General features: G+C 44.5%; 1 protein-coding gene across 1 annotated transcript in view; it reads right to left on the bottom strand.

Moving 5' to 3' along the window:
- Nucleotides 1–2,384, bottom strand: part of LOC138358712 (platelet glycoprotein Ib alpha chain-like) — a 116,319-nt gene extending 113,935 nt beyond the window's left edge. Inside the window, exon 1 of the mRNA XM_069316873.1 lies at nucleotides 2,365–2,384. Within this exon, the coding sequence (XP_069172974.1) occupies nucleotides 2,365–2,384 (20 nt within the window). The remainder of the gene's footprint in view (nucleotides 1–2,364) is intronic.
- Between the last annotated feature and the right edge of the window lie 19,627 nt (nucleotides 2,385–22,011).

Below are 22,011 nucleotides of genomic sequence, written 5' to 3'. Positions count from 1 at the left end.
ATGGGACTACTGGGTAGTTAATGGGACCACAGGGTAATTAAACAGGGCAATGAAACGCCACGGAATGCCTTAACATAATGGTTCAGTTTATTGTTGCATCTTTCAACAACTCCATTTTGTATTTCTACTGTGCAACCTTGTGCAATCTTGTGCAACCTTGTGCAATCTTGTGCAACCTTATGCAATCTTGTGCAACCTTGTGCAATCTTGTGCAACCTTGTGCAACCTTGTGCAACCTTGTGCAATCTTGTGCAACCTTGTGCAATCTTGTGCAACCTTGTGCAACCTTGTGCAATAGTTAAATAAGGTCGGTGTATGTCTCATGTGATATATTGCACAACTTTAATATTGATGCTCACACTTGGTAAATGGAAAGGAATAATGCAAATGAAGTATTTTCTCGATATTCGTATTTGAAAATTAAGTTGTGGATTTTTAGGTAACGAAAAATCACTTCATTATCGTTTAGAATAAGGAATTAGACCTTTTTTTAGGGAGCCGGTCGGCCGAGCGGACAGCCCGCTCGACTTATGATCCTGTGGTTCCGGGTTCGATCCCAGACGCCGGCGAGAAACAATGGGTAGAATTTCTTTCACCATTTGCCCCTGTTATCTAGCGGTAAAATAGGTACCTGGGTGTTAGTCAGCTGTCACGGGCTGCTTCCTGGGGGTAGAGGCCTGGTCGAGGACCGGGCCGCGGGGACACTAAAGCCCCAAAATCATCTCAAGATAACCTCAAGATAGAATTCAATATTTTTGTTTATAATAATATATTGTATGCTGGGGAAAAAAATTGCCATTGCTGACTCAGCGCCATAAAAACGTGATTTAAAGTAGTTAAAACACCCAAAAATAAAAAAAATTGTGACTTTTTTATTGTTGTGCACCCCATGCTCATCCTGTGAGCGGTAGCGCAAAAAGGATTGCAGAGGGAATTATCAGGGAAAAGCGCCAAATTATTGCGAATATATAGCACTTGGAAGGGATGAGGATAGGGATCGGAGAGGTGGAGAGAGGACGGGGTCTGTCTAGACACCCAACACGTTTGAGCACGTATTGTCGTCGTTGTTGAAGCATGCATACGTTGGTGAATAGGCGGTAGAGGGAACAGACATGATCTACTGCCTAAACAGGAGATTACCTTAACATTAGTACCAAGATAGGTTGCCATATCATACAACGTGAGTTTACACTTATCTCTTAAATGGCTCAATTTTATCACAATCCAAGATATAGTGTTCGAGTGTGTGTTCCTGTCTCTGTCCACACACTTTATGCAGGCGATGAGTCACAATAACGTGGCTGAAGTATGTTGACCAGACCACACACTAGAAGTTGAAGGGACGACGACGTTTCGGTCCGTCCTGGACCATTCTCAAGTACTTGAGAATGGTCCAGGACGGACCGAAACGTCGTCGTCCCTTCAACTTCAAGTGTGTGGTCTGGTCAACACACACTTTACACTTTAATTCATCTAGATCCCTATACAAGCCGAGCAGCCAGAGATACTTGTAACACAGTCTTATTCGAGCTGTGACAACGTCTGTTAGTCTGCTGCTGATGTTACTTGTCCCATTCACATGTCAACAATAAATGTGGTTATACTACTCTGCGGTTACAGTATAAAGATAATTGTGTTGTTCAATGAAGACGGTGTTTCAATTTAGAGTTATCTGTAAAGTCCGCTTTTAATGTCCTCGCAACAACTGGGCTTAATTAAAGGTTTTACGAGGAGGAACTAAGGATACCAAGAATGCGTACAACTCTTGTAAATTTCTCAAGTGCTAATTTCTACTCTCCTCAGCACTCTGAAGTTCACTGAAGAATTCTTGACGGCTCGCGGGTAATTAAATGAGAAAGACGAAATGTAGAAATAACACATTAACGCTATTTTTGGCCAATTTTCCGAATAGATACACAAAAACACTAGTGACATACCCGTAATATCAACAACACTAGATGGGGTCCTAAGAGCCGAAGCTCAACCCCCGCCAGCACAAATAGGCTAGCACACGTTAAGATTCAGCTACTTGGAACAAAAAGTTCCAAGTAGCACAGGCTATGGTGAGCCCGTAGTGGACTTACCTGGCACAGGAGCGGGGCAAGTAGCACGGGCTATGGTGAGCCCATAGTGGACTTACCTGGCACAGGAGCGGGGCAAGTAGCACGGGCTAAGGTGAGCCCGTAGTGGACTTACCTGGCACAGGAGCGGGGCAAGTAGCACGGGCTATGGTGAGCCCATAGTGGACTTACCTGGCACAGGAGCGGGGCAAGTAGCACGGGCTAAGGTGAGCCCGTAGTGGACTTACCTGGCACAGGAGCGGTGCAAGTAGCACGGGCTATGGTGAGCCCGTAGTGGACTTACCTGGCACAGGAGGCGACCATGATAACGCTAACTTGCTTAAGAAAACGAATTGCCTGTGGAAGGTAATTTAAGAAAACGGGAAGACGCCAGATAATACAAATGATACAAGTGGAAGTCAGTACTACAAGAGGATGGCAGTCTATGGCTGTATTACAGAAGGATGGCAGTCTGAGGTGGCAGCTGCCCACAAGGAAAGCCGTTGAAGATGATCAGAAAGTCGTTGAAGATGATCAGAAAGTTGTTGAAGATCAGAAAGTCGTTGAAGCTGATCAGAAAGTCGTTGAAGCTGATCAGAAAGTCGACAAACAAATCAGAAAGTTTCTTGGGCAGACGGACAGATAGACAGCAATACGGGTTAATAGCTAGTCTGGGAGAGTCATAAAATATTTCTTTTGACAAGCAAGCAATCGGGAAGACAGGCAGTCAGGATAGCAGACATTCAGGATAGCAGGCAGTGTCAGGATAGCAGACATTCAGGATAGCAGACAATCAGGATAGCAGGCAGTGTCAGGATAGCAGACAGCGAATACGGAGAGAAACGGCCAACTAGGCGACAGTTGTATCACTCACAATTCATTACAACAGGTGATAATAAATCTACTTTGTGGAGTCGGTGTGGCACTTGGGCCGATTACATACTGGAGGTTTCTCACAGTAACTGGCTGTTAGTCTTGTCTGGAGTCTGTCCAGGAGACAGCTTTCAGACCATGTCTCGGGTGTCGTGATTGGCGTCTGTGGAAAGGGGAAGGTTTTAGACCAATGGTTGAAAGCCTAGGGCCAGATTCACGAAGCACTTACGAACCTGTACATCGTACTCTTTGGCGGCTTTGTTTACAATTATTAAACAGTTAATGAGCTCGGAAGCACCAGGAGGCTGTTTATAACAATAACAACAGTTGACTGGCAAGTTTTCATGCTTGTAAACTGTTTAATAAATGTAACCAAAGCCGTCAAAGATTGAGGAAAGATGTACACGTTCGTAAGTGCTTGCGTAACTGCTTCGTGAATCTGGCCCCCTGGTGTCGCCAAAAATAGTGATCGGGTCTTCAAACTAAGATCAATAGTCATCCTCCAGATAACAATAAGTAGGGAATTAGGAATAAATTTCACGTAGAGATAAAAAAAATAGTTGCAAAGAAAAAAATAAAATTTTTGAACTTTCGTGAGACATTTCACTGAGGTAAAGTTCTACTCAACTCAACTTATCAGAGTTTTTGGTGTATGTGAAAAACTAGTACCCAGAATTAGCATAAAAAAATATTAAAGACTTACGCTGTTTAATATAAAACGAAATTACAGAAACAGGATTAATATGGAATCTGATCTAAGCTTAAATCTGTTTGGCACTGAACCTCAGATTCAGAACAGTCAACAAAGCAGCATCAACCATGTCAATAAACAGTTGTTAAATTGTTGTTAGTTAATAAAATCAGTTTGTTGAGTAGACAGATGTATCGAAAACGGGGAGAGATTCCGTGGGAAACTACATTTAAATACAAGTGGTAGAGGTGAAAATGGTGTGAGCTGCAGTTCAGGACCATTCTCCAGTTGTCTTGGCTGGAATTCGTCGGAAAAGCAGGTTCCAGGGCATTTTCCAGGGCATTTTCCAGGGCATTTTCCAGGGCATTTTCCTGGGCATCTTCTAGGGCATCTTCCAGGGCATCTTCTAGGGCATCTTCTATGGCATCTTCCAGGGCATTTTCCAGGGGATCTTCCAGGGCATCTTCCAGAGCATTTTCCAGGGGATCTTCCAGGGCATCTTCCAGGGCATCTTCTAGGGCATCTTCTAGGGCATCTTCTAGGGCATCTTCAAGGGCATCTTCTAGGGCATCTTCAAGGGCATCTTCAAGGGCATCTTCTAGGGCATCTTCAAGGGCATCTTCAAGGGCATCTTCTAGGGCATCTTCAAGGGCATCTAGGGCATCTTCTAGGGCATCTTCTAGGGCATCTTCAAGGGCATCTTCTAGGGCATCTTCAAGGGCATCTTCTAGAGCATCTTCTAGGGCATCTTCAAGGGCATCTTCTAGGGCATCTTTCAGGGCATCTTCTGAGGTCGTTCTAAGATTACTATGTCGTCATAGTAACCCAGTTTGTTTCTGGGTCTCTCTCTCTCTCTCTCTCTCTCTCTCTCTCTCTCTCTCTCTCTCTCTCTCTCTCTCTCTCTCTCTCTCTCTCTCTCTCTCTCTCTCTCTCTCTCTCTCTCTGTCTCTCTCTCTCCCCCCTCTCTCTCCTCTCTCCCCCCTCTCTCTCCCCCCCTTCCCCCATCTCTCCCCCTTCCCCCCTCTCCCCCTTCCCCCCTCTCTCCCCCTCTCTTCCTCTCTCCCCCTCTCTTCCTCTCTCCTCCTCTCTTCCTCTCTCCTCCTCTCTTCCTCTCCCTCCTCTCTTCCTCTCCTTCCTCCTCTCCCTCCTCTCTTCCTCTCCCTCCTGTTCCTCTCCCTCCTCTCCACGTCTCGCTCTTCGCCCTATCTCCACTTCTCTGCCCCCCTGTCACCTCCCTCCTATCTCTCCCAACATGCCCATTCTCCCCCTGTTCTCCCCCTCTCATATCCTCTCTACCTTTCTCATCCTCCCCTCTTCTTCCCCCTCTACGAACATCCTTGTTGTCCTTCCCTTGTCCCAACATCCTACTTTGGACAACTAAAACTATACAAAGGATCATTTAAGGTGATTACTTAGTGCTTAATATATTTTAGTATGTTATAGAAACTAATTAGTGGTTATAATTGTTGTGGTGTTAATAGTTTTATTGCTAGTGATGACGAGATTACTAAGCTCTGAACAAATCCACAAGGGCCGTGACGAGGATTCGAACCTGCGTCCGGGAGTAGGTTCGAATCGTTCAGTTCCCTTCGTTCAGGAACGAGACTTGTTGCATATCTTTGGATCTTTTAAACCGTCGTGTATTATCGAATAGCAAATAGAGCTTCACCTTCGCAGTGCATTGTTTTGGGGAATGATTAGTTTATAGCAATTGATAAATGTGTCCCCAATCGTGATTACTAGTATATATTTGCGTCGGTGCAGATTTCTGTATTTCTAAGAACTATGTAACGCTTTTGTAATTAACCTCACCGCTATGTATTGTCAGAGACGAAGTTAAACATAAATGTAAAGCACTAAGCCAGTATGACTATATAGCACTTGGACAATCGGGAATCGAACACCGACCTTGCAAGAAGCGGAGGCCTTTAGGACATTCATATTGGCTATCGCTCCAGAAGCGACCACTAGAGTAGGGTCCAAGACCTAAGAACAGAAAGCAACCCTCTACGTCACAGCTACTCTTCATCAAAGCTAACCTATCATGACTGGTGTGACGTCAGTATGACGTCAGTAGTTTCATGACAGGTACAGGTTTTGGATCCTACTGGAGAGCTGTCATCCTTTTGTGCCAAGTTATAGAGCCTAGAGATACACTGTGGGATTAAGGGGGATTTAACCACAATGTTTTATGGGGTTCAGTAATGGTCTTGCTCCAGATATTGCTGTTAAGAAAGTTTAAAGGAGATAAAATGATAAGTATGATATTATTCACGTATATCTTGACCACTTTCTGTAGTGCCAATTAAAGAAACGTCTCAGGTAAGATCGTAAGATCATTTATGCCCGAAACGCTTTGCGTAATAGTGGCTTTAGGCGTTGTATGTACTAGCCTTATCTATAAATCCATCATTCTTTGTAAAATCTCTTGTATGTATGTACCTTGTATGTATGTACCTTACCTAAATAAACATTTATTTATTATTTTATTTATAAATAATATGAAACTGCAGATGTACAACAATCATTATATAATGTCTAACCTATGCTATATATAATGAAGGTATCCCAGAATATTATGTTGTAACAATGAGTTATGTTAGCCTGTCCTTTCCTCTTACCATTCTTCCCTCTTCTCTCCTTCTCCCTTCCTTTCTCTGTCTTCCATCTATTCTCCTTCCCTTTCCTACATTTCCTACAGGACAAAAACTTGAGGGAGTTCAAGTTGGAGTGAAGGAACTCGGAGTTTTGGTGGCTCCTAGCTCTCCTCTCTGTTAGTGAAACGCACATTCTTCTGCCATCTTGGGAGATATCCTGACGCTTTGGGAGATATCCTGACGCTTTGGGAGATATCCTGACGCTTTGGGAGATATCCTGACGCTTTGGGAGATATCCTGACGCTTTGGGAGATATCCTGATGCTTTGGGAGATATCCTGACGCTATGGGAGATATCCTGACGCTATGGGAGATATCCTGACGCTTTGGGAGATATCCTGACGCTTTGGGAGATATCCTGACGCTTTGGGAGATATCCTGATGCTTTGGGAGATATCCTGACGCTTTGGGAGATATCCTGACGCTTTGGGAGATATCCTGACGCTTTGGGAGATATCCTGACGCTTTGGGAGATATCCTGACGCTTTGGGAGATATCCTGACGCTTTGGGAGATATCCTGACGCTTTGGGAGATATCCTGACGCTTTGGGAGATATCCTGATGCTTTGGGAGATATCCTGCCGCTTTGGGAGCTATCCTAGCTCTCATTGGGAGATATCCTAGCTCTCATTGGGAGATATCCTAGCTCTCATTGGGAGATATCCTAGCTCTCCTTGATATCATAGCTCTTAGATTTGTTTCTCCCCCACCCCTCTCCTATCCTCCATGAAAGTAGAATATATCTCCCCGGAACGTTCAGACTACGCTCGAAACACACACATAACCCCCCCACCCCTCCCCATAGACATTCACCCCCCCCCCTAATTCCCCATCGTTTGAATCTGTCACTCCAGATGCAGCACAACCTTCCTTTCTCAACAAGATGACCATTAAATAGAAAAAAACATACTATTGTAACCCATTGGAAATTGTCTTCGAGAAAATGAAAATAAACTGGCATGGAATAAAAGGCTTAGAAAAGCCTCTCTCGGTAAGCTGGTCTTGGCCATGCTGAAGTGCGTGAGAGGCGGGGGACCCTCTCTCTATTTTCTCCTCGTAAACTCACATTTGGTTGCTAGGTAGAGAAAGAGAGAGGAGAATCAAGCTATAGGAGTGAGGGGTGGATAGAGAAGAGAATTAGTGAGTTCAGGGCAGTGAGAGGAGATAGTGGAGCAGGAGAAGAGGAGATAGTGGAGCAGAAGAGGAAGATAGTGGGAAGTGTAGACTAAGTGTTGAAAGCATGTAAGAAACGCGGAAGAGAGAAAGCAGAGTTCTACATAAGCAGACGAGGAGTCACAATAACGTGGCTGAAATGTTGTCCAAACCACACACTAGAAGGTGAAGGGACGACGACGTTGTTTCGGTCCGTCCTGGACCATTTTCAATCGACTTGAGAATGGTCCTGGACGGACCGAAACGTCGTCGTCCCTTCACTCTACATAAGCACTGTGCATTTAATACTGAGTTCATAAAAACGCGTCCGTGTATATAGTGTCCGTTAGCGCTTAGGTCCATGTACGTTGTGTGTACATAAAAAGTCTGTGTATGTAGTATATATACATATTAACATCTTCATCTCGTGTAAATATGTATTATAGACATAAAATAGTTAACCCTATTCAGTAAAGGGAACTAATAATTATATAACATTTCTCAAATCACTAAAGAGAAAATAAGAAACTGTAAATTAGTGAAATATAATGAAACAAAATTAAAAATAATATTGATCAAAAAGGGTGACATAAGTAGTAGTAGAAAGAGCAGGAAGAGAAGGAGTAGGAGGGGGAGAAGCAGGATTAGAAACAGGTGAAGCAGGAGAAGTAGTAGGAGGAAGAAACAGGATTAGAAACAGGTGAAAGCAGGAGAAGGAGTAGGAGTAGGAGGGAGAAACAGGATTAGAAACAGGTGAAAGCAGGAGGAGTAGTAGGGAAGAGGAGGAGGATTAGAAACAGGTGAAGCAGGAGAAGGAAAGGTGGAAGAACTGGTGTGTGAGAAGAGCCCAGATGTGAATGGAGGCTGCGGTGAGATGTGGGAAAGAAGCCCACTCTTCCAGAAAGGTGTTTGCATGTAATCTCTGTCAGTAGATGGCATTCGGGGCGGTAGTACTGGAGATTGGATGGCTACACTTATTTTACCTCTGTGTAAAGGCAAAAGTCCGAGCAAGGAAGATGCGAATGAAGGACGAGTCGCTTCACTCTGAATAACAAGAAGAATCTTCCGAGCAATGGTGGCAGCGGAACTAGAGCGGGAAAATTATCGAAAATAGCTGAGAGGAAATTTTCTTGGGTAACTTTTGTTTACTTGTCTTGGGCGTCTTAGCAAGATTTTCATCAAACAACATAGTTATGCTTACCTTAAAGCAACCGGTTTTAATGTTGCAATGCCGGATATATTGTGCGTTCGCCAGTTGGTTCAACATCTCGTTTTCTTTAATATAGAGACTTCCTGTATGAGTTAAAAACATCATTCCGCAATATCAGGAGACATATTCTTTTGCTGAGAAACATTATTTGGATATAGAAGGGATTGGGCCTAGCAAATAACACCCTGCTAGAACTGACAACCTGCTAGATTGAAAAACCACCGGAATTTTGCAGGTTTGGTGTCTTCTAAGTCTCGTCTTGAAATAAATACACCGCTGAATATCTCTCTGCGTAATTACCACGGTCTCTATATTTACTATGGTCTGCGCATTGTCTGCGGCACGGGAGACATCTCCCGTCCACGAGGCTAACCATAGCCCGTGCTTCTTGCCCCGCTCCTGTACCAGGTAAGTTACGGGCTCACCATAGCCCGTGCTACTTGCCCCGCTCCTGTGCCAGGTAAGTTACGGGCTCACCATAGCCCGTGCTACTTGGAACTTGTTCCGAGTAGCTTAATCTATAACAACAACAACAGCATTGTCTGCGCATTTACCACGAAATTCACATATTTAGGTTAGTGTGTGTGGGACACTGATGCGGTAGCAATAACTAGCATTCATCAACAGAAGGATCATTATGAAGATGACAAAAGTTAGAGGTCAATAGGACTCAATAGATTTATCAAAATAAAGGCATAGCAAACTCTTGTTACATAACTCATCTTCACTTGCAGCCTTCACCAAAGTTCGCTTTCTTGAGGTTATCTTGAGGTGATTTCGGGGCTTTAGTGTCCCCGCGGCCCGGTCCTCGACCAGGCCTCCACCCCCAGGAAGCAGCCCGTGACAGCTGACTAACACCCAGGTACCTATTTTACTGCTAGGTAACAGGGGCATAGGGTGAAAGAAACTCTGCCCATTGTTTCTCGCCAGCGCCTGGGATCGAACCCGGGACCACAGGATCACAAGTCCAGCGTGCTGTCCGCTCGGCCGACCGGCTCCCTTAATAATCTCTTTGTAATTTAGTTCATTTATGTCCTTATCTCTAATCTCAACTCAATTACCCTTTGAGGCACTTAAAATTTAGTCAATTCTATTAAATTATATCGTAACTTTTGTCAATTGTCGTAAGGCAAATTATCTGATTAACAATTTAAAAACTTATTACACACAGAGATCACACTAACGTGATGCATCAAATGAACAAATCCACAAGGGCCGTGACGAGGATTCGAACCTGCGTCCGGGAGCATCCCAGACACTGCCTTAATCGACTGAGCTACGACAGGGTAAAAGGGTTGAAACCGAAGTTCGAATCCTCGTCACGGCCCTTGTGGATTTGTTCATTTGTTAAAAACTTATGTTTTGAACCTCTGTTCTCTACCAATATCTGATTATATTCTCACGGCATCTTTTCATGGCACTTCGCATCTCAGCAAATGCTAAAAGTGCCTCAAAACATATTTTGTATCTTTAAGTTCAAAACCTATTTAGGTGTCAGAGCGCCTGACAGCTGGGTGGACAGCACTTCGGATTCGTAGTCATGAGGTTCCGGGTTCGATTCCCGGTGGAGGCGGAGACAAATGGGCAAAATGCTTCTTTCACTCTGATGCCCCTGTTATCTAGCAGTAAATAGGTACCTGGGAGTTAGACAGCTGCTACAGGCTGCTTCCTGGGGGTGTGTAACGAAAAGGAAGCCTGGTCGAAGACCGGGCCGCGGGGACGCTAAGCCCCGAAATCATCTCAAGATAACCTCAGGAAGGTTCATTTTAGTTACTACAGCTCGATGGCAGACTTAGTCGTCCTTAACCCGCATTCACGAAAGAGTTACGCAAGTACTTACGAACGTGTACATCTTTCCTCAATCTTTGACGGCTTTGGCTACATTTATTAAACAGTTTACAAGCATGAAAACTTCCCAATCAACTGTTGTTATTGTTATAAACAGCCTCCTGGTGCTTCCGAGCTCATTAACTGTTTAATAATTGTAAACAAAGCCGCCAAAGATTAAGATGTACAGGTTCGTAAGTGCTTGCGTAACTGCTTCGTGAATCTGGCCCCTTGTCTCTGCTACAAGTCTTTCAAGGATGTTACTGAACGTTTTTGTGTCTTCCGTTCCACAGATATAAGGTGGAATATATGCAATCCTTGCCCCCCCCCCCTCCTCTATAATGTGTTGTCATCGATACACCTCTGATCTCCAATCTTTCCAGAACCGTCTGAGGGCTTTAACTTGATCTAAGAGTGTATTACCTGGGGAAAAAAATGAGTGGACCATTTCGCTTGTTGTGTGTGTGTGTGTGTGTGTGTGTGTGTGTGTGTGTGTGTGTGTGTGTGTGTGTGTGTGTGTGTGTGTGATTACCTAGGTGTAGTTACAGGATGAGAGCTACCCTCGTGGTGTCCCGTCTTCCCAGCACTCTTTGTCGTATAACGCTTCGAAACTACTGACGGTTTTGGCCTCCACCACCTTCTCACTCAGCTTGTTCCAACCGTCTACCACTGTGTGTATATTCACCTAGTTGTGCTTGCGGGAGTTGAGCTCCGCTCTTTCGGCCCGCCTCGCAACTGTTTACTGTTACTAACTACTATTTTTTTCCACATCACACACACCCCAGGAAGCAGCCCGTGACAGCTGACTAACTCCCAGGTACCTATTTACTGCTAGGTAACAGGTACATTACGGTGAAAGAAAAACTGCCCATTGTTTCTCGCCGGCGTAAGTCCTAAGTCGCCTTCCTATAAGTCCTGGTAAGCCTTACCCTACTAGTTCTTCCCTGGAACGCGGCACTGCAATCGGTTTTATTCCCAGGTCCCCAGTTACTTCTGGGTGGACAGAGGCGAACAGTTATGGATTAGTTCCCAGTCAATCTTCCTTGAGTTTTGTCACGGGGCGTGTGTGTCTATCATGTATGTGGTGTTTTGGTTGTGTGTGTACTGGTATGTGTACCTATTTACTGCTAGGTAAACAGAGCCATGAGGTGAAAGGAAACGCTGTCGCTTTGTTTCTGCTTTCACTGGGATTCGAACACCGGGCATACGGATTTATGGATGAATCAGCTACATAAAAATACATGTGATTAGTTTTACTTGATACGAATATATTGTATTGATTTTAATTGTCATTATCCTCGAAGTGCTCCTTGAAGTGCCCTCGAAGTGCCCTCGAAGTCCACTCGAAGTGCCCTCGAAGTCCACTCGAAGTGCCCTCGAAGTCCACTCGAAGTGCCCCCGAAGTGCCCTCGAAGTCCACTCGAAGTGCCCTCGAAGTCCACTCGAAGTGCCCTCGAAGTCCACTCGAAGTGCCCTCGAAGTCCACTCGAAGTGCCCTCGAAGTCCACTCGAAGTGCCCTCGAAGTCCACTCGAAGTGCCCTCGAAGTCCACTCGAAGTGCCCTCGAAGTCCACTCGAAGTCCACTCGAAGTGCCCTCGAAGTCCACTCGAAGTGCCCCCGAAGTAGACTGTCTTTACGAGCGACAACATCACGGCGGACTGGTTGGTTATCGACGCAAATCACCACACCACTAACCCTGCCGCCTGCTTACCATTGAGTGGCGTTCACGCGGGAAATATAATTCGAGCCCCTCCTTTCCCCTTTCTCGTGAAGGCCAGTGTGCTCGAGTATTCAATGAATTCATGAGACATCAATACCCAGGGTGAGTATTCATGCTGAGGAATATCACCCGTGTTCGTTAGGGTATCCTGCTTCCTTTTGTTTCTTTGGCAGTTTTATAGTCACGTCATTCATCGTTAGATTGGAGATAGTGAATAGCTCCGCTGAGGGTTCAGAGAAGAGCAGTTCCACTGGGGATTTAGAGTAGAGAATCCCACTGGGGATTTAGAGTAGAGAATCCCACTGGGGATTTAGAGTAGAGAATCCCACTGGGGATTTAGAGTAGAGAATCCCACTGGGGATTTAGAGTAGAGAATCCCACTGGGGATTTAGAGTAGAGAATCCCACTGGGGATTTAGAGTAGAGAATCCCACTGGGGATTTTAGAGAACAGTAGTATGTCCTGCTGGGGATTTGTGTGTAACACCACAAATGATTTTTGGTTTATAGTAAACTCCGAACTGTTCGAATAATGAACCGTATCTTTGACTTCAAGGAAAAGAAGGTAGTGATTTAACTCGATAAATCTGTGGAGCTTACTTGAATTACTGTAAACCTCGTCTTCAGAAAGACATAGCTGCTTTGCAGAAAGTGCAACAGCGGACAATAAAAATCATCCCAGAAGTAAGCCTGGTTCTCCAACCGTTCCTGGTACAAGGAACGGTTGAGAGCCACAGGGCTAACAACGCTACGAACCAGACATGACAGGGCGGATCTCATTGAAACTTAAAATACTGAACAATTTGGCAGATGTTGATCCAGATAATTTCTTCAAAAAGGTCAGATGTAACACAGTCACAAATGTAGGACTGAAAATAAGAGATGCTTATTCACCCATAGGGTTATAAACCCATGGAACCGCCTACCCGACGAAGCCTCAAATGCAAAAACTAAATTAAATTTAATAATCCAGTTAGAAAATAATCAGTGCAAATGGGGATAGGGGGATCTTTGAAAAGCCGCCGGCTTCCTGTCCTCGTGGAGGCCACTAGTGTGTTTACTATAGCAACATAGCCTCGTACTCTCCCTCTTTCCTATAGCAACATAGCCTTATACACTTCCTCTTTCCTATAGCAACATAGCCTCATACACTTCCTCTTTCCTATAGCAAAGTAGCCTCATACTCTCCCTATTTCCTATAGCAAAGTAGCCTCATACTCTCCCTATTTCCTATAGCAACATAGCCACATACTCTCCCTATTTGCTATAGCAAAGTAGCCTCATACTCTCCCTATTTCCTGTCCACCTCCTTCCATTGTTCCCCCTTCCACCCATTTCCCCCTATCATAGGTTCTTTCCCATTCCACCATCATAAATCATTATAACTACAGAGCTACCCGCTGGAAATGTAGTGTAGAGCACTGCATATAGAGCAGAGCCTCCTGCCGCGGTAATCAGTAGAGGACCTCCCGCTGGGGATTTAGAGTAGATCATCCCATGTTTTACTGTGCAATTTAGAATGTCACTTTTTCCCGGGAAAAATGTATAGTAAGAGAAATTAGTCCAAAACGTGATTGCAAAGATAATCTGATAAGCAATCAACGGACATTAAAAACTTACTATTTACTTAGTCATTATGTGACTGTTGCATATATATATATATATATATATAATATATACAAGCTTGAATGGTCCCCAAGCATATATGCGACTGAAAACTGCACACACCCCTGAAGTGACTCGAACCCAGACAGCCAGGAGCACAATGCAACTGGTGTACATGGTACCTTAACCACTAGAGTTAGTGGTTAAGCCTCACCCAACTTTTCAGGGTGACTGGTGATGGGGGTTGACCAACACAGGCGGGTTGGGGTGGGCCCCCATTCCTCTCACGAGGAGACGGAGGACTGTGTTAGACGAGCTGGGTCAGTCCCCATAATGCAATCACGGGCTCGCCATAGCCCGTGCTACTTGGAACTGCTTGTTCCAAGTAGCGAATCTTCAACAACCATAATGCAACTTTTTGTAGTCAACTCAAGCACCGGGTCGACCCTGCCTCCCAACACCTAAATGGTGCAAACTTTTTATATCTGGAATTAATGTACATCAATTGAGCTGCAGTTCCATAGGTGTTAAAAGGCTGTCGGGCATTCAATAATGTATATAATGCTTTCGAAGGAATTTATATACCATTGTAAAAAAAAAGGTATTAGGCGTAAAAGAATCCGGTTCTTGTAAATGGCAGGTGATTAAGTTCGGCAGGAGAGAGGCGGGATGCAGGTCAGCAATTAGCGTGATGTGTGACCGGCCGATCAGTCAATTGGCAACCCACAGCCTCGTCTGATAGGCCAGTTGGCCTATTAGCTGGTCACCCTCGACTGTGCCTAAGGCCCAGCCCCTAGTTTCAATTCTCTCAGTGAACGCCGTTGAAGAGGGCCGTAACGAGGATGCGAACCTGCGTCCGGGAGCATCCCAGACGCTGCCTTAATCGACTGAGCTACGACATGTCGACATCACGCAATTGTGATTTGTGTGTGTAGCATATCTGCTCCAGCCCAGCCTCATAAAATGGTAGTGATTCCAGCAACTATTTGGTCAAACTTACCAATATGTGCTGTTGGAACTCAAAATGTTCGCCCTTTGTATTATTTGCTCAAATGGCTTTCTAGACAGTTAGAAACGTAACTAGAGTCTAACCTACCTTGTCCTAACAATCCTAGCCCCAATATACGCTGTTTTAATGTATAACACATATGCGCTGTTCTAGGTTTAGTAATGATTAAGTTTGGATTTTATTTTTTTCCAGTTCACGTATCAAGACAAACTTGAATTTACAAAAAGGTAAATGTAAACATACGTTTTACAGTAGTCGTATCGCTTCACCAGCGACCAACCGACGTTCCGTGTTGAATTATGTGGGTTAGTAGCTTGTGAGTATGTGTGTGAGTAACATATTGCCTGGTGACTTGAGAGAGATAAAGACCCTTACACACAGAGTTCACACTAACGTGATGCATCAAATGAACAAATCCACAAGGGCCGTGACGAGGATTCGAACCTGCGTCCGGGAGCATCCCAGACGCTGCCTTAATCGACTGAGCTACGACAGGGTTAAAAGAGTTGAAACCGAAGTTCTACTGAACTTACTGGATCCCGTAGCCTCTCCGAGGCACAAACCAGGATTTTACACAACTTCCCCCCTTGCACCCGAGCTAAGTCAATAGGCCGTCGATTAAGGCAGAGTCTGGGATGCTCCCGGACGCAGGTTCGAATCCTCGTTACGGCCCTTGTGGATTTGTTCATAAAGACCCTATTACAAATAGTGTCGCTTTTCGATCCTATGCGCTCTAAGGGCCAAAAATTATCGTACTAGAAAATGAAAGCGGCTGACGAAAGTGACGTACTGTTCCGCCGTTTTCTGTTTCGGGTCCTCTGGCTTAGTCTGTTAGGGTAGGAGAGGAAACTTTAAATTAGTAGTTTTCTTAACGTTTTGAAACCTCCAGGAAGACGTTGTGGTTCACGACAGTATAACTACCATCCCCCCCCAAAGGCACTATACACAGGTACCCTACAATATCCCCCAAAGGTATACACAGGTACCCTACAATACCCACCCCCACTGGTATACACAGGTACCCTACAATACCCCCCCAAAGGTATACACAGGTACCCTACAATATCCCCCCCACTGTTATACACAGGTACCCTACAATACCCCCCCCCAAAGGTATACACAGGTACCCTACAATAACCCCCCCCCCACTGGTATACACAGGTACCCTACAATACCCCCCCCCCTTCCCAAAGGTATACACAGGTACCCTACAATAACCCCCCCCCCCACTGGTATACACAGGTACCCTACATCCCCCCCCACTAGTATACACAGGTACCCTACAACCCCCCCCCCTTCACTGGTACAATAGACACGAGTATACCACTACCACATCCAGTGTACAATACTCCATCATACCACCATTCCGTGATGGTGGTATGTGGTATGATACTGGCCCGTTTTCCGTTTTGGGTCCTCTGGTAGGTTAGGAGAGACGAGCACCACAGCTCACAAGAACGAGCCCAATGCCAGCACACACAGGCTACCAGAACAGAACAATACGACCCCAACACCGTGGGCAGGTAAGGAGGAAGGTGTAAGTTAATTACTCTCCTTAATCTTCAACTCCCAAGGGAGTAATCAGTGAAATATAAGATAAGAATATAGGAATATAAGAGATATGCCTTAACAGCTGAATATTTTCTTAGCATTTGTTTCCCGGCAAATGCCCCGAGGGGAAGTTATCGCAAGTTGCGAATCGACTTTGGTGGCGAGTAACCTGTGTGTTAGTGTTGATTTGATGGTGGTCTCTCCCGCTGGTGTGGTCCTAATGTTGTATTGGCACGAGGAAGTTAACTTTATTTTGCTATTGATTTTGTGTGTGTTGCAACCTGTTCTCTTAAAAAGATCGTCGCTTTTGGCCGTATGGTTGAATTTGGACGTAATTTGAAAATTAAAAAAAATTGTAAATGAATTTGGGATTTTTTTTTCAACGACAGTAAGTTAAGGTCCTCTGATAGGTTAGGTGGGCAGGAATTTCTCATAAAGTTTCAAAACGTTATGAAAAACGTGAATTGAAAGTTCCTCTTCTAAGCTTGCCGAGTAAGCCGGACGATCAAACAGAAAACGGGACAGTACGTCACTTTTGTGAGTCGATTTCATTTCAAATTACGTCCAAATTTGGCCATAGCGCCGCGCATACCAGCCAAAAGTGACGTTATTTTTAAGAGGACGGGTTGGTGCATCATCGTATATGTTCCTTCGGTTGAGCATTCTCGTAGATGAAACTTTTAATGAACTCGATCAAAGATGCAAATGTTTTTGCAAAATTACATTTTTTTTTTACTATTCTCGTTTTCAAGAACAGGAAACCTTTCCCCATGATGCAATCTGCAATAATGGGTAAAAACTACCGGGTATCTATTTTACTATTAGGTGAACAGGTGCATCAGGTGAAAGGTAATGTGCCTAAGCGTTTCTGTCCTACCTGGGGATCGAACCCAGGACCACAGGATCACAAGTCCAGCGTGCTGTCCGCTCGGCCGACCGGCTCAATTAATTTTTTGGAAAAAAAGGTCAGAATCAGCTTTTTAATTCAATGTTGAGTATATACTGTTTAGAAATTGAGAAAGTTGTCATATTTTGTACCAAGTGGTTGGGCACCATTCCTTTCCCCCGTCCCATCCCAAATCCTGGCCGGTCGGAAGGGAGCCGGTCGGCCGAGCGGACAGCACGCGGGACTTGTGATCCTGTGGTCCTGGGTTCGATCCCAGGCGCCGGCGAGAAACAATGGGCAGAGTTTCTTTCACCCTATGCCCCTGTTACCTAACAGTAAAATAGGTACCTGGGTGTTAGCTGTCACGGGCTGCTTCCTGGGGGTGGAGGCCTGGTCGAGGACCGGGCCGCGGGGACACTAAAGCCCCGAAATCATCTCAAGATAACCTGGCCCGTTTCAAGTGCCATATAATCTAATGACTTAGCGCTTTCTCCCGATAGTTCCCTCCTTGTTGGGTCTCGGTAGTGCAGTTGGATTCGTTCTCGACTCACACTCGAGAATTCCGGGAGAGACAGAAATGTTTAGACAAGTTTCCTTTTTCACCTAATGCCTCTGATCACCTAGCAGTAAATAGGCATACCGGGCAGTTAGTCAGTTTTAGCAGATTATGCATTCTGGAAAGGGTTCAATAGTTCGACCTTGAAGGGTCTTAGATATAATCTTAGCTTATATACATACACAGGCTGCTTGTCCCCGACAAAATGAGTTATATAAAGGGAGAATTTACCTCGATGTTCTTGAGACATATATATATAATATATATATATATATATATATATATATATATATATATATATATATATATATATATATATATATATATATATATATATATATATATATAATATATGCGCACAGACTTGCCTAATACCACAAGCTGAAGTTTATAACTTTATAGACACTCAACCCACCAGGGGACTCGAACCCTGGCCAACAAAGTGGCAGGTACACACTGTATCCACTACACCATGCTTCAAACCAATAGAGAGAGGTAGGAATTCTGGGGTATTTAACTCCAGGTATTTAAATGCTTTGAAGCATGGTGTAGTGGATACAGTGTGTACCTGCCACTTTATTGGCCAGGGTTCGAGTCCCCTGGTGGGTTGAGTGTCTATAAATTATATATATATATATATATATATATATATATATATATATATATATATATATATATATATATATATATATATAATGTATGTAAAATTTATCGAGAGAATCTGTTCCATTTGGTTCGTAAGCGTCCGGCTTTGTCTTGTATTGGAAATTGCATGTTTCTCGCGCCACTTTCTCCAGACCAGGAAAACAGCTGTCCCTTCTTGGGCAAGGAATATATGCAGAAGAGCAAATCAACAATATGTAACTGGAACTTGGCCCCGAATTGCTGTTGCTCCTGCAGGAGGCGGTGGAAAGGGGTGGTCACTGGAAGAATTCATTGTGTATTAAGTTTTGTTTACGTGGTAGATCTACGTGCTGTCAAGGACTTGCTTTAGTGCATTGTGTATGAACTTGAAAAGCTTTATATGTTCAAACTTGCAATTTCTGCAAACTTCACAGCCTCTGCAACCTGTGTAATCTGATCAAACAATGCTATTACCTGAACGGGGGTGAGAATAGCTTGAGCTACCTCATCCCTTTGTGTGTATTTTACCTCAATAAACTTATTTCAATTTCAATTTCAATTTCAATGCTATTACCCGAGGGGATTCCACCCGGTGTATACTTGTATACCGTCCAAGGGATATACTCACGTAGGTATACCACCAGTGGGATAGCTCAGAGGGATACCAGCCCAGAGATACATACCGAGAGGTGAGAAGAGGGAGAGTGAGGAAGAAAGAGGTGAGGGAGAGAAAGTGAGGAATGGCAAGGAACATCCCCCCCTCTCTCTCTCTGTCTCTCTCTCTCTCTCTGTCTCTCTCTCTCTCTCTCTCTCTCTCTCTCTCTCTCTCTCTCTCTCTCTCTCTCTCTCTCTCTCTCTCTCTCTCTCTCTCTCTCTCTCTCTCTGTCTCTCTCTCTGTCTCTCTCTCTCTATCTCTCTGTCTCTCTCTCTCTCTCTCTCTCTCTCTCTCTCTCTCTCTCTCTCTCTCTCTCTCTCTCTCTCTCTCTCTCTCTCTCTCTCTCTCTGTCTCTGTCTCTCTCTCTGTCTCTCTCTCTGTCTCTGTCTCTCTCTCTGTCTCTCTCTCTGTCTCTGTCTCTCTCTCTGTCTCTCTCTCTGTCTCTCTCTCTGTCTCTCTCTCTCTCTCTCTCTCTCTCTCTCTCTCTCTCTCTCTCTCTCTCTCTCTCTCTCTCTCTCTCTCTCTCTCTCTCTCTCTCTCTCTCTCTCTCTCTCTGTCTCTCTCTCTCTCTCTCTTTTCTGGTGTTTAGTGGTTGTGTGTTCAGGAGTTCATGGAGCTCTAGAGAGATGGGGAAGTGAGGTAAGGTTAAGGGTGAAGTGGGGAGAGTAAGGAAGGGTGAGGGAAAGGGAGAGGGGGGGGGGGGTGAGGGAGTCGACCCTTGGCACTAGATAATTGGTAACAAGAGCTACCGTGTGACCACCATTAGTTGAGTAATTACCAGCCACCATTGGCGTGAGGGGGAGGGGTGTGGGTCTTTGGGGGGTATAGATAAGGGGGGGGTGGTCTTTTGAGGGGGGGGGGGTATGAGCATAAGAATAAAGGTAACGGCAGAAGGCCTATTGGCCCATACGAGGCAGCTCCTATTTATAACCACCCAATCCCAATAGGTGATTGTGATGGATTGTGTCAATGGAGTATATGAGTGAGGGAGTGATAGGGGGAATGTATGGGTGAGAAGGGGGTGGATGCGTGATCGTAAAGAAAATGGGAGAGGGGTGAGACGAGAAGAAAATAGGCAAAATAGGGCTATTAAATAGAATAATTGAACAATGGAGAAAATATATAATCAGTTCTCCCTATTACAGTCAACTGACATTTTACAAATAGGTGTCTGATCTGGAGTGTAATCTAACAACCATTTAAATCACTTTATGAAACAAGCAATTTAAGATTCCCTCACTTTGCACCCGAAAGATAGCGAAAGATTCGGGGTTGGCAAATGTTAATCTTATTGTTTGATAAACTGATCATTTGAAACAATTGTCACTACGGGGGTGTGTTCACTCACAGGATGAGTGGCGCTGCCCAATACTGTCACTATGGCGGTGTGTTCACTCACAGGATGAGTGGCGCTGCCCAATACTGTCATTATGGCGGTGTGTCCACTCACAGGATGAGTGGCGCTGCCCAATACTGTCACTATGGCGGTGTGTCCACTCACAGGATGAGTGACGCGGCCCAATACTGTCGCTATGGCGGTGTGTCCACTCACAGGATGAGTGACGCTGCCCAATACTGTCACTATGGCGGTGTGTCCACTCACAGGATGAGTGACGCGGCCCAATACTGTCACTATGGCGGTGTGTCCACTCACAGGATGAGTGACGCTGCCCAATACTGTCACTACGGCGGAGTGTTCACTCACAGGATGAGTAACGCTTCGTGCCAAACTTATTTTTTTAAACTTTTTAAATTAAAAGTAGAGTTACAAAGTTAGTCATATGGTCTCTCAATTTATCTCACTGATTTCTCATACCTTTTTCAGGTATTAAAATCTTTAAGAAGAAAATAAAAGAGTAAGGGATTTATATAACTACACAGTAAGCTTCAATGATGGCCGTGTGTTTACACCAAGTTTGTTTGTTTATGCTTGAGGGCTGGTGTGTGTGCCGGGAGCCACACACACCCCCAGCATCACTCAAGTGTAACCTGATCAAGTGTCGCTCCACACACGCACTCCTGGTGTGTGTGTGTGTGTGTGGATACTCACCTATTTGTATTTGCAGGATCGAGCATTGACTCGTGGATTCCCGCCTTTCTGTCCATCGGTTGTTTACAGCAATGACTCTTGCCCCAGTTCCCTATCATATCTAGTTTTAAAATTATGAATGTACGTGTGTGTGTGTACTCACCAAGTTGTACTCACCTAGTTGTGCTTGCGGGGGTTGAGCTCTGGCTCTTTGGTCCCGCCTCTCAACTGTCAATCAACAGGTGTACAGGTTCCTGAGCCTATTGGGCTCTATCATATCTACACTTGAAACTGTGTATGGAGTCAGCCTCCACCACATCACTGCCTAATGCATTCCATTTGTCAACCACTCTGACACTAAAAAAGTTGTGTGTGTGTGTGTGTGTGTGTGGAGGAAGAGGGAGAGAGAGAGAGAAGGGAGAGGAAGGGAAGGAATGGAAAGGGAAGAGGAGAGAAAGGGATGCAATCGTGCAAACATTTGCAAGACAATTCAAGACTCTCACTGCTCACTTATCTGACCCATCTTGAAACAATAAACAAAGCAGTGGCTGCTAATAACTAACACAATAATATATACCGAGAAGATAACTTTGAGTGTGTAAGCACATGTTTTAATGATCATAAAAGTCAGTGAGCGTGGAATACACTCTTAATGAGCTCTTGGGTCATGTAAATTAGTTTCTTAACACCCACTTCAACTCATTTGCATATAATTTCTGCATAAAACATGTTATGCCTTTTTTAGGCATTGTATGCATAATATTATGCCTTTATGGTGTTCCTAGTACGGGATTCTTGTGAAAAACGGTGATAAAATTAAGAATACATTATATTAAATACTGTGTTGCTAATGTTCTAAAATTGGTATTGTGGACTCAAATGATAGTACTTGGGTTCATCCACTGTGG

Source organism: Procambarus clarkii, chromosome 85 (assembly GCF_040958095.1).
Source record: "Procambarus clarkii isolate CNS0578487 chromosome 85, FALCON_Pclarkii_2.0, whole genome shotgun sequence".
NCBI lineage: Eukaryota > Metazoa > Arthropoda > Malacostraca > Decapoda > Cambaridae > Procambarus > Procambarus clarkii.
The sequence above is the reverse complement of the archived record's forward strand: the minus strand, read 5'-3'. Positions and strand labels throughout refer to the sequence as shown.